Source organism: Carassius auratus, linkage group LG28B, assembly GCF_003368295.1.
Source record: "Carassius auratus strain Wakin linkage group LG28B, ASM336829v1, whole genome shotgun sequence".
NCBI classification, from domain to species: Eukaryota; Metazoa; Chordata; class Actinopteri; order Cypriniformes; family Cyprinidae; genus Carassius; species Carassius auratus.
This window is the reverse complement of record NC_039293.1, coordinates 4,531,453-4,551,026: the sequence shown is the minus strand read 5'-3', so window position 1 is coordinate 4,551,026 and position 19,574 is coordinate 4,531,453. Positions and strand designations below refer to the sequence as shown.

General features: G+C 38.9%; 1 protein-coding gene across 1 annotated transcript; it reads right to left on the bottom strand.

Annotated features, from left to right (window-relative positions):
- Nucleotides 1-932: 932 nt before the first annotated feature.
- LOC113067558 (interferon-induced very large GTPase 1-like) lies at nt 933-9,127 on the bottom strand. The gene is given in 4 exon segments (XM_026239930.1): nt 933-3,006; nt 3,009-6,348; nt 6,613-6,698; nt 9,079-9,127. Coding segments are annotated over 4 exon segments (4,914 nt in total). The 3' UTR covers nt 933-1,567.
- Between the last annotated feature and the right edge of the window lie 10,447 nt (nt 9,128-19,574).

Genomic DNA, 19,574 nt, shown 5'->3' with positions numbered 1-19,574 from the left:
AGGACAAGGATAACCCAAGTTGTTATCAGCGCTCAGTTCAGAAGCATCTCTGATTGTTTGGTGTTGCATGAGTGCGTGTGGCATGGCCAGCTTACACATCTGGAAAGGCACCATCAATGCTGAAAGGTATATCCAATTTCTAGAACAATATATGCATCCATCCAGACGTCGTCTCTTTCAGGGAAGACCTTGCATTTTCCATCATGACAATGCCAGACCACATACTGCATAAATTACAACATCATGGCTGCGTAGAAGGATCCGGGTACTGAAATTGCCAGCCTAAGTCCAGATCTTTCACCCATAGTAAACATTTGGCACATCATAAAGAGGAAGATGCCACAAAGAAGGCCCAAGACAGTTGAGAACACATGATTAAATTGCATATTTAGGAAAACTGTTAAAGGATAAATTTTTTTTTTTAAATGTATGAGTAGAAATTAATAAAAATGCATGATTGCTCTCTTGAAACATTGCATTTAGAATCCATAAATCCTACAGTTCGCCCCAAGTGGAAAGCATATTTATACTGTCTGAATTGTTCACTATCCTTTCTATAGTGCACTGTGTTCCATTCACTTTATGGAAAATAGTGTAAATAACAGCCTTATTTAAGACACAGATTTGTATGTGTTATTTATTCAGATTAAATAATATATAGAAACCATCTATTCACATATTTGTTTCCCACAAGCATTTGCAATATATAAATATAGCTCTTACCTCGGATATTTATCATATGCAATAGAAGCTTCAATACTTCTTCCCACCGGTGTCTAGATTAAATCAGCTCAGCTGAGGTCATTGCCACTTTGGAACTCATAATGCAGGTTCAGGTATAGAGCAAGATAATAGATTTACACTTAATAATTACTCAGAGATGTTTTAAAAAGAAGTTTAATGCATCACCATAGGAAATGGTTTCACTTTATTAAAACAATAACTCATTAAGCAAATTACAATAAAAGTAAATAGCATAAAGTATTCACTCCAAATTGCGGCGAATGTGTTCCAACCATAATGTTTTATAGTCACAAAAAACAACACATCTAAGCTAAAACATATCACAAAACAACACTTGAAGAAAGAAGGTCCATTCTGCAACGTTATTACAAAATGCACTTCCTCACACAATCATGATACAGTTAGCAAAAAGTATACATATGTGTCTTAACTATTGAGCAAACTCTAACAGAATGTATATCTCATTATTGCCTTTCAAGGCTTTTTAGGTTTAGTGGCAGATGTTTGCAGTCTCAAAGCCCTAATATAATTTGCGAGAGATTGTAGCTCCAAATTAAAGTTCACCAACACAATCAATTCTTTCAGCATTCTCATAATTGTCTTATTCAAATTTTCGCATAAGTTAACTCATTCTTATTCTTAAAACAATTTCCTGCTGCTCCATCGGTTGAGATTCTATCCTGTTTTCCTCCGCGTTCCTCCGCACATCTAATGAATCACCTGCCACAACAAGTCTTATAATGTAGGGGGAATTGTATGTTTATATTCTAGATTGTTCTTTAAATGAGTCGTATAAAAGGAGGTTTAAGTCTTATCAGTTCCATTAGTTTGTAACAATCATTTTGTTCAAACTCTGAATAGCAGCTTGTTTTTCGTTCATTCCCCATTCAGGTGGAATCTCGCCCTGATCCTTGATTTTTTTATTATAATGATTTTCCAGTTTTCCCTGGAATGTGCACACAAACCACTTCCAATATGGCAGTCCATGAGGGTCCGGGGTGATGTCCCACTCTGCATAAACTCCTCCTGCACTTCTGTAGTCACTGCATGGAAAACTCTTATCTGAAACACGAAATTGTTTTCTACTTGTCACTAAAGTTGTGCAGAAATCAGCACAGAGATCATCTGTTTGATAGTAAGAAGTTCCTTTAATTCCAGTCACTCTGTGGAAAGGGACACTGTGATCACCAGGATGGTTTTCTATTGTGCTGGTGCAGAAAGCTCCACAGAATGGACACTGAATCCAACAGCACTGACAGAAATGAGAAAACAGAAGCTCATCTGGTCTGAACTTTAGGTCCAGCTTTTCATTAAAAGTATTTGTGTTGAAACTACTTTCACAAATAGAGATCACATGATCAAGTTCTTTTCTCATCACATCTTCTAGGAGTTTGAAATCAAAATCGTCATATTTCACTCCACTGAGGTCTTTTTCAGAGAAGATCAGCTCATCTGAGAGATGCTGTGTGAAACTCTTTAACCACAAACCAACATCTCCTCTGTTCTCTTTAGAGGATTTATCTCCTCTCTTTTCTTGAACTTGTTCAATAGATTCATGAGCTGCTTTCATGATCTTCTGCTGCAGGAGTTCAGTGTTCTCCATCATTTTGGGTAAAACACTGTCACTGAACTTAGCAGTGAAATATCGATTGACTTCATCTCTAATGAAACTCTTGAAGTGATCTCTGGGATTATGAATGTAGTTCATGTATTTGTCAAAGTCCTCCTCTTCTGCCAGTGTCTCCAGGATGTGCTTCTCCAGTTTTAATCGGTTTTCTTTCAGTGATGGACATTCTGTTCTCATTTCATTTGCCAGATCTCTAGCAGTCTTCTTGTAGACACTCTGCTCAATGGGCTCTTTCAGTTTCTGACAGATGATTTCACCACAAATAGCAGCAGATGTTGCTCCTTGACAGTATTTCTGGAAAATACTATAGTACTCTTCTCTCTTTTTCTGAACATATATGACAGGATTATTGGCTTCTGTAAACATTGTGTGTTGGTCAGTGATCATCTCGTTTGCTCTCTCACAGATGGTAAGAACCAAATCCATAAAGAATTCATTCTTGAACACATATTTCAGGCATCCTTCCTCATGTTGTATTATTCTTGCCTTGATGTAACCTGTGAGTTGTTGAATGCAGCTTTTGTTGTAGCCCATCTTTGAAATGTTAAATGACTGAATCTCTTTGTCTGTTTGCTGAACAACATCTGTGACAAATGATCTAATCTGGGTTTCATCCTCATTAGATAAAGGATCAAAACATAAAGCTGAGTTGAAGGCATGTTTAACCTGTCCTTTAAATCCACTGTTTTTTTTAACTGTACATATTCTGAATAACTCTGCACAGTGACAACTTTATTGTAGTCATTGCTCTCCCTCAAGTGATCTATAACACTTCCATAGATGTCCCTGAGGATCTCTCTCACATCTCTCATTATGTTAATTTCTTTTATCGGAGAGTTGTCTGTGATGATCTCCTTTATCCACTGTTCCCAAAAGGAATCAAACTCTTTTTTCAATGTTTCGTCATTGTTATTTTTATATTTGAGCTCTAAGGCAAGTTCTTTGCTCTTTTCATAGAGCGTGTCTTCACGATGTTTCCTCTGAGCATCAATCTCTTTCTTCAAGTCTCGCTGTTTAAGAACCTCATTTAGTTTCTTTTCTGTGTCCCTCACAATGTTTTCCTGAAGTTCTTCGATTTTGATTTTAAATGATGTTTTCCACTGAATCAGTATGTCTTTATCTTTGTCATTTTCAATGAAATCAAACATTGATTGTTCTACTTCTTCACTTGTCTTCTTCAGTTGTGTTTCAAGATATTTTCTCTCAACCTCATGAATTACTTCATTTTCTATTTGGTTGTGTAGTTTGTTCTCAGTTTCCATCATGGCACTGCGAAGGCTCCAGGACCACTTGCTGTATTCGGTCTCCAGTTTCCTGTAGGCTGAAATCTCCAGAGAATTTCTGAAGCTGAAGACAAATCGTTCACTCAGTAAAGCCTTCCAGAGATCTTCAACACGAACTGTTAAGTCTTTCAGCATAATTCCATGAGATTTAGCAGCATGAGAAATAACAGATTCCTTTAGTTCTTGAATGTTCTCACAGTAGTCTGGGTTTGGTGGTGACATTAGTGAGCTGCCCTCCCAGAGCTGAACAAAATACTTCACATCTTTCTGAACGTCAAACCTAATGACATCACTGAAACATTCTGCATCACAGACTTCATCTTTAGCAGCGAGTTTTGTCATCTCATCCAGTGTCTCCTGCAGTCGTCTCCTTCCCTCCATGTTTTTCTCTTCAGCTGTGACATCTGAAACGTTCTGATGCACAAACACACAGCTGGGATTGAGCCTGACCCTCTTCATTCTCATGAAGGCCTGAACAACAATCTGAAGAATGTCCTGCATCTCGGATGGGTTTTCTCCAAAGATGTTTATCAAGGTCAGATTTCCAATTCCAATGACGAATGTGGCCAATTCATTGTCATGATCTCTTGTTGATCTTCCAGACAGTTTTAGAGCACGAAGACCCTCAGTATCAACAACCAGAATATAGTCAATCTTCATCTGTGTTTTCATCTTGTCTGACACTTTGACCAGCTGCATGAAAGCTCCTCTGGTGCATCTTCCAGCACTGACAGCAAACTCAAGTCCAAACATGGCATTCAGCATGGTGGATTTCCCAGAGCTCTGAATCCCTAAAACTGACAGCACAAAGACTCGCTGGTCTCCCAGTTTCTGGACGAGTTCATCTAGAACAGCAGAGATCCAGATCACAGGAACATGAGCAGCATCTCCATCCATCAGCTCCAGAGGAAATCCAGAGATCATCATCTCTGCTGCAAGACTCGGGAGAGAAGAGAAGTGAACCTCCAGATCTTTCTTGTTCTCCTGCACAGATGAACATGATTCATAGATCTGACCGATCTCCCTCATGATGTGCTCCAAACCAAAGGCTGCAGCTTGAAGCTCCTCAGATATTTTCTCAAGTTCAGTTTGTTTAACTTTATGTTGTTCAGATTTATTACTGCTGTCTTTCAGTTTCAAGACTCCTGACCATGCTTTATCATATTTGTGAAGAAGCACAGAAAGGTCACTTGATGTATGTTCATCCAACAGGATTCTGAGCCATTTGAGGAAAAACATCTTTCCATGTTCATTATGTGAGTTCATTTCTTTAATAAAGATCTTCATAAACTCACTCATGTCAGATTCATGCTGCTTTCCTCTGATTTTATTAATTTCTATTGTTTTTGCACTTATTTCCATTTTTATTTCTTCTCCTTGAGGTCGATGTAGTTCTTTGTTCTTCTGACTCCACTGATGCCACAGTTTCCCCTGATGAGGCAGAAATGATTCTTTGATTTCTGTCAGATCTTTCTTCTCCAGTAAACTCATCATGTTTTGTGCTGCTTCTCTTCCTCTTCTGCAGTCATCATCATCTTCCTCATCTACTCTGATATCTGAGTGTTTGGACACATCTTCAAGTCTGAAAGTGGAAGATGTTTCTGAGAGACACTCATTTATAATTCTTCTAAGTTCTTCAGACACATCTGACTGATTTCTGTATTTCAAACCGATTTTGAATTTTCTTTTCTTCATCTTCATTACAGTAAATTCATCCTCCGTAAAAAGACAAATGAGTGGCTTTTTGTTTCCAAACAGGTTATTCATCATTGCTGCACTTATGTCATTCCTGTCCAGTCGTGGTAGAAGAACAACATTGACTGAAGCCATTTCAGTGAGGATCTGCAGCTGTTTCTCATGGTCTCCTGCATCACCATGTAGATTACAGAAGGCAACACAGTCAGTGAATTGATCTGTGTTTTTCCCAGAGGGGCAGAACCAGGCGATCTCCACCACTCCATCCATCAGGACTCTGGATCTGCTGCTGCCTGGACAGTTCCTGTGGAAGAACGTGTTGTGTTTCTCATTGATCAGACTGTTCATCAGCTGAGACTTGGATGAAGACACAGAGGCAAACCTGAAGAAAAACACCATTGGAGTTTGTGCCTTGTAGATCGGCTGGGATTTACTGATGGTTTCATTGTTGGTGTTTCTCATCTTCCAGCTCTTGTTGATTTGTCTGAATGTCCAGAGAGGAAACTCAATCTGTTTTGTGACTGGATCAGGAACAAGCAGAGGCAGAGCGTACTGACACTGGGACAGTTTAGTCACCATCAGCTGCTTCAGGAAACCATCAGCACAATGAAACACAGCCATCTGAACATCCATCGGGTGGATTCGCTCAGATTGGCCTGTTACTGTGTTTGACGAAGTAATGTGAAGAACACATTCAAACAAATCACCCTCATCTTCAGACGAGTAAGCATCTCTCTGTTGATCCTGTTCATTTGTCTCTTTAACACTGATGAATCTTGCTCTGTAGTCCATCATCAGTATTTTTTCAATGAAAGTCTGAACCAGCTCCTCTTCAACACAAGACTCATGAGACTGTAACGAATGTTCAGTTATCTGAAGAACATCTGCAGCTTTCAGTTTATTGTGGCGTCTGCCTTCAAGGTTAAGTCTGTGAAATAGATGCTGTATTTTATCTTGATCAGCTTTGGCTCCTGCTGTTTCAACATCTTTGTTTTCGTTCTGTTTAATAGACAAAAACAACATTAAGTTTTTTTTTTTCTTACTGATTTCAATATCCTATACCAGGGGTGCCCAATCCTGCAAATTCAGTTCCAACCCTGATCAAACACACCTGAATCATCTAATTAATCTTTTAGGTAGCACTTGACAATTATAGACAGCTGTGTTGGTGTAGGTAGCTAGATCTCCAGGAACAGGATTGGGCACCCCTGTTCTATACTAGTGTATGAATGCAGTTTTCTACAGTTTCCTCTGAACATTCACCTGAAATGAATTATCAGTTTCAGTGCAGATGTTCTTCACCCCATCCTTCTCACTTTCATATCCTTCTTTCCACTCTCTTTTTACACCTGGAAATGACATTATTAATAACTGATCTGACCAAAAGCCTTTAGACAGACCGCTGTTCTAGCTGATTAACTCTGTGTCTGATATTGACTGAATATTGAACAATACTATATTATAAAATAATTAAAATGATTAAATGGCCAACAACAGATTTGCAGAATAATTTTGTTTTACTTGTTTTTGACAATGACAAAATCATTGTGGGATTTAACACTGAGTTTTATTTTTAACACTTTTTAAATTATGCAGTTTAATTTGGTTAAATAAAGTTTATGGATAACTTGACCTGGGAACACTGCCATTTCCCCTTACACGCAGTGCAAATGCAGTCAATTAGATAATTATGTGTTTAATTAATGCTGATTGTGCATTAGTAACGACAAGCACCTGCTGTTAATAAGCAGAGTCACTGAAGGAAAGAAAAAACAAGAACATAAAAAAAGAGATGAGACGAGCAGAAACACAAAAACTACAGCAGAGTTCCAGCCACAGCCTGAGTTGAAATCAAATGAAATAAAAGAAGGCAATACTTTCACAGACAAGTCTGTTGATTCTGACCTCAAAGGAGTGACCAGCCTGTTCTCTCTCTCTTCTGCCTCTGGCTATTTTTCCTTCTTTTATTTTCTCTATATAATATAATCAATTTTTTAACTTAAAACATTTATTTTAAACTTTTATTTTAAATTGAAAACCATTATTTCAGATATTAATCATTTCGTTAATTTTGAAATATAATAATAAATAAATAATTCCGTACATTTATATATTTAGAAAACTTGGATTAATCTAGCATGCAATGGACTTTTATCATATTAAACTGAATGTCAAAAAGGAGCTGTTTTCATACCCAGGGTTGCAAAGGGGAGGAAAATTTCCATGGGAACTTTTTGAAAATTACAAGTTTGAAACTTAGCAGGAATTTATCTCATGAAGGCATCTCATGAAAACACTGCTAATAACTGCATATTACTGCTACTTAACAACAAAAACATATGGCATATTACCTACTTTGTTTTTAAATAGTTAATCAATTGCAGTTTGCATACAATATGCTCAAACTTTAAAGGGTCAAAACTTTAAACAGTTCACTGTCTGAACTGCTGTGAATATAGAACTGAAGATGAACACAGATTCGAGTCATTCGAGTCATTTTGATGTTAGAGTTATTCGCGTTTTTTTTTGGCAAGACTCCCCCCCCCCCCCAAGATATTACAATATTACAATCTTGTTCTGTATTTTTTTTTTTTATCAAATAAATACATTTATGCAATTTTTAAACATTAAAATAGTAATGTGTCAAAACTTTTGACTAGGGTTGGGTAACAAAACCAATATGGCACCGGTACCTATGGATTGGGTATGCACCGAACCGAATCAGAACACAGATTTCGCTGCCTCATTCAGGTGGCACTTAATGCCTGAGTGATCAACTGAAATATTTGTCCTGGTTCTCCAAAATGGATGTTAGAAACATGGGCGTCGCTATGCCATTTTTTAGCGGGTCTGTAGTGATTAGCCCCACAAAACAGAGTCAGAGTCAGTCACCTAATTTCATATGAAGACGGCGTCATACTTCATCTCATCCCTGTCTTTCAGCGCGCTCTTCAATCCGCAGACCGCGGCGATGCAGCATAAGCAGACTAAAACAGAAGTAGAAAGGACTCAAGGTGTTGTCAGGATCCTGCTGACAGTCCTGTCCATATTGTCTCTGTTCCATGTTTCTTAGTTTTTTTGTGTCTAAGCACATGGTTCTCTCTTTGTTTGTGTCTGCCACGTGCTCCTCTTGTCCCACCTCCTTGTTACCCCGGTCACGCCCCCTTGTTTAGCCCTTGTCGGCTTGGTTGTTTTCACCTGATCCTCATGTGGACTACTCTATATATTGGGTTCACTTTCCTTGGGTCTCTGCTGGTTTGTTTTTGGTGTTTACCTGTTTCTTGGCCCAGAATTTATCCTTTTGATCTTGCTTAAGTTATTTTTTGATCTCTTGTCTAATTATTTTATATCCTCGGTTCCTTTTTGGCCTTCTAGTTCTATCTAGGTCTTGTTTTTTGATTGTGTGCATCCTAATCTAGTTTTATTTTTTATTTTTTATTTTTTTTATTTAGGTTTTCTTTTACTCTGTTTTTGATATTGCAGTTCATTTTTGGATCCTGGCCTTTTGTTTTAACTCTTTGATTTATTTATTTGGATAGTTTTGGTTATTTTGCCTTTTGTTCACATTTTGTTTTCAATTTTCTGTGTCATTTTGAGTCTCTTCTATTTGTGTATTGTCCTAACCTAGATTCACTGGTCACTGACCCCCTCTTCCTTGAAGCTTATCACCTCTCTCATGTCAAGTTTGAGTGAGTTTCAATTCAAGCTACGGGTTTCCTGTGTGCCTGCCTGGTCTTTCCTCTGGAGCTGCCTCCTCCATGCTCGAGTACGTGGCCATCTTGGACGGTCTCAGTGGTCATCCCTCCTGCCCATATTGTTGTCTGCCCAGTACCTCTGTTTGAACGGTTTCACTGCAAATTCCCGCAGCTGTTCCAGTGTTCGTTTCTGTTAATAAAATACCCTTGTCTGTTCATTCTGCATTTGGTTCCTATTTCTTGCAAATCTGACAGGTGAGAGTTTATCGATAGATTAGGGTTAAGATTATAATATCTGTATCTGTGCAGTTGTTTTTCATGAATACATTTTACAAAAGGTCACAAGGGCGCAATCGGTTTCCCATCTACTGTAAAGTTTTCGCTGCATTCCGGTCCCGTATTTAAAGGTAAACTTAAGCGCCCTATATCAAATCATTATGTGACACGATTTGTCCCGTATTTTAGGTCAACAAATATTTTAATAAACAAAAAGCATTCTGCACCATTTATAATATTAATAGCAATTATAATTAATTCGGTTTCATGAGAATGGCTGCATTCGAAAATTTAGACAGCTGCCTTGCTGCCTTATTAGGCAATGACTTTGCAGGCAGAATTTCTGCACAAAGGCACCTCAACAAACTGTTTTTGGGCAGGCAGAGTACTGGTTAACTGATCTACAGCAAAATATAGAGAGTTTTGGTGATAACTAAGTGGATATTTCTTTACTGCAATATTAATGTCTTGCTAGAAATTACATCAAAAGTGGAAAACGTTGATTAAAAAAAATTTACATTTACACACAAACTGACCACTGACTGCAACTTTCAAACGCCATCTTTATTTTTGTCTTAACTGTCACAGAATGTAACGGACAGGATTGTGGGATATTAAAGGCATCAAAGGATAAAACTATGCTGCCTTCAAAAATCTGCCAGATTAAGGCATCTCAGGAGACAGGAACTGAAGCTTACATTGAATTCGGACATGACTTGATGCCTTCCTACCTTGGAATGCGTCCTCCGAAGGCAGCATTTTTCAGTTTTCGGATGCAGCCAGAGAAGCTCATTTGCGCGTGATTCAAAAATCTCCAGAGCACGTGCAGTTAAAGCCCTTTCACACGAGCGCAGCCTATGGTAAACAAACCTGCGCAGTTTAAAACTTCTAGAGCTCACATCTGCCTTTTGAACACAAGACTCCCTAGATGTAGGGCTAAATGACAGAGTTATCAATTCGCTGAAGGTGGCAACCCTACACTCATCATGCCAATGCTGTTTCCTCCAGCAAAAATCCAAAAGCATCAATGTTTTACTATAATAAGTGATAGATTGATTTATCAGACATTTATCAGGATTGAAAATTTGTCACAAATAAATCAAGTGTTATGAACATTTCTGAAACAGTCTGTTTCTGTTTAGGCTATTTGAAAGTGAAAAAAGTGAAATAAAAAGTGAAAGTGACGTGACATACAGCGAAGTATGGTGACCCATTCTGAGAATTCGTGCTCTGCATTTAATCCATCCAAAGTGCACACACACAGCAGTTAACACACAGGCTATGCAGAGCTAAACTCTTGAGACGAGACTCATGACAGATACAATATTTTACTAAATAAATACATGATTGTGATAAAGAATAAGAAGCTGATGTCTGATTTCTTCAAATGGTCGCATTTACCATGTTTACTATGGTAACGTTAAATGGCAATCGTGCAGTCTTTTGCATCGTGTATAAATATTTCTGTCTCATATGGTGATTATAATCCACATCGGATCAAGTAATTTCAAACACTCACTGCTGACTGAAAGTGAGTTTTTGAGCTCAACTTATTTTAAAAAGTGTTTAATGCTGGTGTTAAAGCTGATCCGCGGTGCTGACACTCTCCAGATGGAGAGAAACTCCGCCTTTGTTCATAACCACTCCTCTAGCCCCAGCTGGCCCACTTTGGCCCAAGGTTTTCATTGGGCCAAAAAACCTGGCTCGTTGGCTCCGAGGAAGCACCGACGAGGCACGATCAAGCCCCAGATGTGACAGTGGAAACACGATTGGCCCTGGCACGCACTAGAACGCCTGCTTTTGGCCCAACAGTGGAAACAGGGCTATTGTGTACGCCTGCATTGGATGACTGAAGAAGACCCAAATATAATGAATTACAGCAGTCAAGGTAATAAAAGCATGAATGACTTTCTCCAGGTCATTAAAAGTAAAAAAATATTTCAGTCTCAAGATGATCCATAACTGATAAAAACTGTTCTTGTATAATACAACTGTATTAATTTGCTTAGTTAAGCAAAGTTCACCAAGCACCAAGCTTCCTGACCTGGAAGGAGATTGAGAAGAAAAGCTTGCCAAGCTCATTTATTAGACCACTTCTCAACTTTGGGGAACCAAAGAAGATTACTTCTGTTTTATCTTCATTTATTTTAAAGAAAGCTATTGGACAGCCATTTCTTGATTTCCCCAAGGCTGGCCAATAAGGGTTCAATGGTATCGCAAGCTTTCAATGGTATGTACAACTGGGTATCATCAGCATATAAATTGTCTCCTAATAATGTCTCCCAAAGGTCGCATCAGGGATTAAAAAGAAGTGGCCCTAAAATGGATCCTTTATGCACTCCACAGATAATAGGAGCAACAGATAAAGAAAACTTACCTGTCTCACTGTCTCTAAACCTAACCTATACCTAACTGTATCTAAAGCAGCTGTAATCAAGAAGCAACAGAACTGTATTCTTACCACTACCCATGCAAGCAAAATGTCATTGAACACTTTAAGCAAAGTAGGCTATGATAGGCAAATAAACCAGATTGGGCAGGTTCTGTTAATTTAGCTGCATTCAAAAAGGAAATCATTTGTAAATATACAACTTTTTCTAAAAGTTTTGATAAAAATTAAAGCTTAGAGACAGGCCGATAATTATCAAGGTAATTTTCCTCCAAACCCTGTTTCTTAAAGGGGGGGTGAAATGCTCGTTTTCACTCAATATCCTGTTAATCTTGAGTACCTATAGAGTAGTACTGCATCCTTCATAACTCCAAAAAGTCTTTATTTTTATTATATTTATAAGAGAAAGATAGTCTGTACCGATTTTTCCCGGAAAAACACAAGCGCCTAGAGGCGTGACGTGTTGCCGGAGCTAAAAAATCACGAGCACCAGTAGGCTTTTGAGTTGAGAGCATGTGGAAGCTGTGACACAGATCCAGAGGCTGAAATTGAACAAGAGCAGAATCAGCAATCAGTATCTATGTGGTATGTACTGAAACTGTATGTATTTGCTTAGCGGTTTTGGAAAATGACTAAGTTCCACTTTATGTCGTCTTTTTTTTTAAGCTGTACATGTGGAAAGTGCAGTTTGATGACAACATCGCATGTTGTTTACTTGATGTGCTTACACGCTGATAGCTAAGTTAACAACACAGAGATATTTGAAGCAGTTTTACTCACCTAATGCGGTTCCAACACACAATCGTGACCCTTTTCCGTTGGGACTGCATTATCCTTAAGAAATAAATGATGTGCAATCCGAAATGCAGGGAACACACAAAAACACTTGCACAACTCCGTTGATGCTCTGTAAAAATAAACTCCATCCACTGGTCCCTTAATGCTGTTTCTCTTTTGGTAATCTGTGCAGGGTTGTCTTGCCCTGGCAACCAAAAACACACTTCTTTTGTGACTTTTCACGACGCTCTCGCTCTGATCAGGCTGTGCTCAGCCTCTCTCTGCTCTGCTATATGGGAGCGCGCGCTCTTCTGCCGGAAGGACCCATATAAGGAAATTCCGCTCCATCTAACGTCACACAGAGCCATACTCGAAAAAAACTTTCCGAAACTTGTGACAAACCGGAAGAGCTTTTTTTGGAACAAAAATACTCCTTCAAACCTACAACTTAATTTTTGAAACTTTGTCCATGTTTAGCATGGGAATCCAACTCTTTAACAGTGTAAAAAACTCAGTATGCATGAAATAGCATTTCACCCCCCCTTTAAGCAAAGGTTGAACTACAGCATGCTTAAAATATTTTGGGACTACCCCAGCATTCAGGGACGAGTTAATCAATGACTGAATGGAAGTACTGATTTCAGAAAAAGAGGCCTTAATAATCTCAGAAGGAATGACATTTACATTTAGATTTACATGTATTCATTTAGCAGACGCTTTTATCCAAAGCGACTTACAGATGAAGGCAGTGGAAGCAATCAAAAACAACAAAAAGAGCAATGATATATAAGTGCTATAACAAGTCTCAGTTAGGTTAACACAGTACACGTAGGATGGGTTTTTAACTAATATAATAAATAAAAAATAAAAGAATAGAGCAAGCTAGTTAGAGTTCTTTACACATACACACACACATACATATACAATTGCATAATAAATGAAAAGAAAATAGAATACAAAAAGATTAGAAAGGTAGTTAGATTTTTTAAAGAATAGAATTAGAATAGTGAGTGTTAAAGTTAGAGGGTCAAATAAAGATGGAAGAGATGTGTTTTAAGCCGATTCTTGAAGATGGCTAAGGACTCAGCTGCTCGGATTGAGTTTGGGAAGTTCATTCCACCAGAAGGGAACATTTGATTTAAAAGTCCGTAAAAGTGACTTTGTGCTTCTTTGGGATGGCACAATCAAGTGACGTTCACTTGCAGAATGCAAGCTTCTAGAGGGCACATAAGTCTGAAATAACGAATTTAGGTAAATGGGTGCAGAGCCAGTGGTAGTTCTGTAGGAAAACATCAATGCCTTGAATTTTATGCGAGCAGCTATTGGAAGCCAGTGCAAATTGATAAACAGAGGTGTGATGTGTATTCTTTTTGGCTCATTAAAAATTAATCTTGCTGCCGCGTTCTGAATTAATTGTAAAGGTTTGATAGAATTGGCTGGAAGACCTGTCCTGTGCAATAGTCCAGCCTGGACAGAACAAGAGCTTGAACAAGGAGTTGTGCAGCATGTTCCGAACGAAAGGGCTTGATCTTCTTGATGTTGAATAAAGCAAATCTGCAGGATCGGACAGTTTTATCAATGTGGTCTGAGAAAGTCAGCTGATCATCAATCATAACTCCAAGGCTTCTAGCTGTTTTTGAAGGAGTTATGGTTGATGTGCCTAACTTGATGGTGAAATTGTGATGGAACGATGGGTTTGCTGGAATCACAAGCAGTTCTGTCTTGGCAAGGTTGAGTTGAAGGTGATGGTCCATCATCCAGGAAGAAATGTCAGTTAGACAAGCTGAGATGCGAATAGCTACCGTCGGATCATCAGGATGGAATGAGAGGTAGAGTTGAGTGTCATCAGCATAGCAGTGGTATGAAAAGCCATGTTTTTGAATGACAGAACCTAATGATGCCATGTAGACAGTGAAGAGAAGTGGTCCAAGAACTGAGCCCTATCTGGTAGGTAAGACTCAAACATGAGTAATGACATCAAGTGAAGAGGCAGTTGTATTCATCTTATCGATGAACAGTCTGTAAATACAGGTACATCTCAATAAATTAGAATATTGTGGAAAAGTTTAATTGGAAGTAAATTTAGTGCACACAGACTGAAGTAGTTTAAGTATTTGGTTCTTTTAATTGTGATGATTTTGGCTCACAAAAACCCACCAATTCACTAACTCAACAAATTAGAAAATGGTGACATGCTAATCAGCTAATCAACTCAAAACACCTGCAAAGGTTTCCTGAGCCTTCAAAATGGTCTCTCAGTTTGGTTCGCTAGACTACACAAACAAGTGCCTAGTTTTCTCCACACATACCGCTTAGAATTGGCCAAAAAGTTCTATCTCGGTCTCATCAGACCAGAGAATCTTATTTCTCCGTTTTTTTTTTTTTTTTAGCAAACTCCATGTGGGCTTTCTTGTGTCTTTCATGTATCTTTGGGTTCTTCCTTACCTCTCTCACCAAGGCTCTTCTCCCCCGATAGCTCAGTTAGGCCGGACAGCCAGCTCTAGGAAGGGTTCTGGTTGTCCCAAACGTCTATCATTTAAGGATTATGGAGGCCACTGTGCTCTTAGGAACCTTAAGTGCAGCAGATTTTTTATTTATTTTTTTTGTAGCCTTGGCCAGATCTGTGACTTGCCACAATTCTGTTCTGTCTCTTATTTGCTCTGACATGCACTGTGAGCTGTAAGGTCTTATATAGACAGGTGTTTGGCTTTTCTAATCACGTCCAATCAGTATAATCAAACACAGTTGAACTCAAATTAAGGTGTGGAACCATCTCAAGGATGATCAAAAGAAAAGGTCAGCGGTCAGCGCCTGAGTTAAATATATTAGTATCACAGCAAAGGGTCTGAATACTTAGGGGGCTTTCACACTGGCAGTTAAGTGCGGAAAAGGGCACGGTTCACATGAAATATCGCTAATGTACATGCTGTCATCAGACCCTGGTGTGCACTGGGGTACGGAACCTGAGACTACCTGGAGAAGGTGGTCTGAGTTCGGTTGCTCCCGAACTATGGCGCTGTTCGCGTGAAGGTGCAAGCAACATGGACTCGGGTGAGCTCTTATTCAGGAAGTAAAGTATCCTGCGCATACATAACACTGTCAATATCATTGTTTCCTCAACACACGAGAGAGCCGAGGTTGGTTCCATACACTCCTAAAAGTAAAAATTAAATTAATTAAAATGAAATAATTTAAATAAATTATTATGCTGTGCAAAATAGCACCAAAAAAATATATATATACAACTATGCTCTGTCGCGTTGTGTTCTCCATGCAATTTTCATGTGCATTTGCAATGACGTAAAGTTACCGCAAACACACCTGGGTTTGATACAACTATTGAGTGTGAAAGCAGACCAACATTGCAGGCGGCACCGGGAACAATCGCACTCGGACTCAGACCGCAGCAAACGAGACCAGTGTAAAAGCCCTCTTAGAACCATGTGATATTTCAGAACCATGTGATAATTCATTTTACCTTCCATTTTAGAAGTTTGCAAAGATTCATCTGACTGCAGAGCCTTGTCTGCGATTGGAGATTCCCCTGTCTTTGAAGGTTCATCTGTTTTTAAAGATTCTTCTGTTTTGGAAGGTTCTCCTGTCTTTGAAAGTTCATCTTTCTTTGAAAGTTGGCCTGCCTCTGAATATTCATCTGTTTTTGATAGCTCCTCTCTCTTAGGAAGTTCTTCTTTCTTTCGAGGTACCTCTGTATTTAGATGCTCCTCACTCTTAGAAGGTTTGTCTGTCTTAGGAGGTTCCTCTTTCTTTGAAAGTTCCACCGTTTTCAGAAATGTATCTGTCTTAGAAGGTTCCCCTGCCTTTGAAAGTTCATATTTCTTTGAAAGTTGGCATGCCTCTGATTCATCTGTCTTTGATGGCTCCTCTCTCTTAAAAAGTTCTTCTTTCTTTGGAGGTACCTCTTTGTTTAGATGCTGCTCACTCTTAGAATGTTTATCTGTCTCGGGAGGTTCCTCTTTCTTTGGTGATTCATCTGTTTTCAGAGATTCCTCTGTTTTCAGAGATTCTTCTGTCTTAGAAGGTTCTCCTATATTTGAAAGTTCATCTTTCTTTGAAAGTTGGCCTGCCTCTGAAAATTCATCTGTCTTTGATGGCTCCTCTCTCTTAAAAAGTTCTTCTTTCTTTGGAGGTACCTCTTTGTTTAGATGCTGCTCACTCTTAGAATGTTTATCTGTCTCGGGAGGTTCCTCTTTCTTTGGTGATTCATCTGTTTTCAGAGATTCCTCTGTTTTCAGAGATTCTTCTGTCTTAGAAGGTTCTCCTATATTTGAAAGTTCATCTTTCTTTGAAAGTTGGCCTGCCTCTGAAGATTCATCTGTCTTTGATGGCTCCTCTCTCTTATCAATTTTTTCTTTCTTTTGAGGTACCTTTGTATTTAGATGCTCCTCACTCTTAGAAGGTTTATCTGTCTCAGGAGGTTCCTCTTTCTTTGGTGATTCCTCTGTTTTCAGAGATTCTTCTGTCTTAGAAGGTTCTGTTGTCTTTGAAAGTTCATCTTTCTTTGAAAGTTGGCCAACCTCTGAATATTCATCTGTCTTTGATGGCTCCTCTCTTTTAGGACGTTCTTCTTTCTTTGGAAGTACCTTTGTATTTTGATGCTCCTCACTCTTAGGAGGTTTGTATGTCTTAGGAGGTTCATCTTTCTTTGGAGGTTCCTCTGTTTTTAGAGATTTTTTGGTCTTAGGAAGCTCTCCTGTCTTTGAAAGTTCATATTTCTTTGAAAGTTGGCCTGCCTCTGAAGATTCATCTGTCTTTGATGGCTCCTTTCTCTTCGGAAGTTCTTCTTTCTTTGGAGGTACCTCTGTATTTCGATGCTCCTCACTCTTAGAAGGTTTGTCTGGCTTAGGAGGATCCTCTTTCTTAGTTGATTCCTCTGTTTTCAGAGATTCTTCTGTCTTAGAGGGTCCTCCTGTCTTTGAAAGTTCATCTTTCTTTGATAGTTGGCCTGCCTCTGATTCATCTGCCTTTGATGTCTCCTCTCTCTTAAAAAGTTCTTCTTTCTTTGGAGGTACCTCTGTATTTAGATGCTCCTTACTCTTAGAAGGTTTGTCTTTCTTAGGGGGCTCCTCTTTCTTTGGAGGTTCCTCTGTTTTCATAGATTTTTCTGCCTTGGAAGGTTCTACTGTCTTTGAAAGTTGGCCTGCTTCTGAAGATTCATCTGTCTTTGATGGTTCCTCTCTCTTAAAAAGTTCTTCTTTCTTTGGAGGTACGTCTGTTTTTAGATGCTCCTCACTTTTAGAAGGTTTGTCAGTCTTAGGAGGTTCCTCTTTCTTTGGAGGTTCCTCTGTTTTCAGAGATTTTTCTGTTTGAGAAGGTTCTCCTCTCTTTGAAAGTTGGCCTGCCTCTGATTCATCTGTCTTTGATGGCTCCTCTCTCTTAAAAAGTTCTTCTTTCTTTGGAGGTTCCTCTGTATATAGATGCTCCTCACTCTTAGAATGTTTGTCTATCTTAGAAGGTTGCTCTTTCATTGGAGGTTCCACTGTTTTCAGAGGTTCTTCTGTCTTAGAAGGTTCTCCTGTCTTTGAAAGTTGGCCTGCCTCTGAAGATTCATCTGTCTTTGATGGATCCTCTCTCTTAGGAAGTTCTTCTTTCTTTGGAAGCACCTCTGTAATTAGATGCTCCTCACTCTTAGAAGGTTTGTCAGTCTTAGGAGGTTCCTCCTTCTTTGGAGGTTCCTCTGTTTTCAGATATTTTTCTTTCTTAGAAGGTTCTCCTGTCTTTGAAAGTTGGCCTGCCTCTGAAGATTCATCTGTCTTTGATGGCTCCTCTCGCTTAGGAAGTTCTTCTTTCTTTGGAAGCACCTCTGTAATTAGATGCTCCTCACTCTTAGAAGGTTTGTCAGTCTTAGGAGGTTCCTCCTTCTTTGGAGGTTCATCTGTTTTCAGATATTTTTCTGCCTTAGTAGGTTCTCCTGTCTTTGAAAGTTCATCTTTCTTTGAAAGTTGGCCTGCCTCTGAAGATTCATTTGTCTTTGATTGCTCCTTTAACTCAGGAAGTTCTTCTTTCTTTGGAGGTACCTCTGTTTTAAGATGCTCCTCACTCTTAGAAGGTTTATCTATCTCAGGAGGTTCCTCTTTCTTTGTTGATTCCTCTGTTTTCAGAGATTCCTCTGTTTTTAGAGGTTGTATTGTCTTAATAGGTTCTCCTGCCTTTGAAAGTTCATCTTTCTTTGAAAGTTGGCCTGCCTCTGAAGATTCATCTGTTTTTGATGGCTCCTCTCTCTTAAAAAGTTCTTCTTTCTTTGGAGGTACATCTGTTTTTAGATACTCCCCACTCTTAAAATGTTTGTCTGTCTCAGGATGTTCCTCTTTCTTTGGTGATTCCTCTGTTTTCAGAGATTCTTCTGTCTTAGAAGGTTCTCTTGTCTTTGAAAGTTCATCTTTCTTTGATAGTTGGCGTGCCTCTGATTCATCTGCCTTTAATGGCTCCTCTCTCTTAAAAAGTTCTTCTTTCTTTGGAGGTACATCTATATTTAGATGCTCCTCGCTCTTAGGATGTTTGTCTTTATTAGGAGGTTCCTCTTTCTTAGTTTGTTCCTCTGTTTTCAGAGATTCTTCTGTCTTAGAGGGTCCTCCTGTTTTTGAAAGTTCATCTTTCTTTGATTGTTGGCCTGCCTCTGATTCATCAGTCTTTGATGGCTCCTCTCTCTTAGGAAGTTCTTCTTTCTTTGGAAGTACCTCTGTAATTAGATCCTCCTCACTCTTAGAAGGTTTGTATGTCTTAGGAGGTTCCTCTTCCTTTGAAGCTTCAACTGTTTTCATAGATTTTTCTGCCTTAGAAGGTTCTACTGTCTTTGAAAGTTGGCCTGCTTCTGAAGATTCATCTGTATTTGATGGCTCCTCTCTCTTAAAAAGTTCTTCTTTCTTTGGAAGTACCTCTGTAATTAGATCCTCCTCACTCTTAGAAGGTTTGTATGTCTTAGGAGGTTCCTCTTCCTTTGAAGCTTCATCTGTTTTCATACATTTTTCTGCCTTAGAAGGTTCTACTGTCTTTGAAAGTTGGCCTGCTTCTGAAGATTCATCTGTCTTTGATGGCTCCTCTCTCTTAAAAAGTTCTTCTTTCTTTGGAGG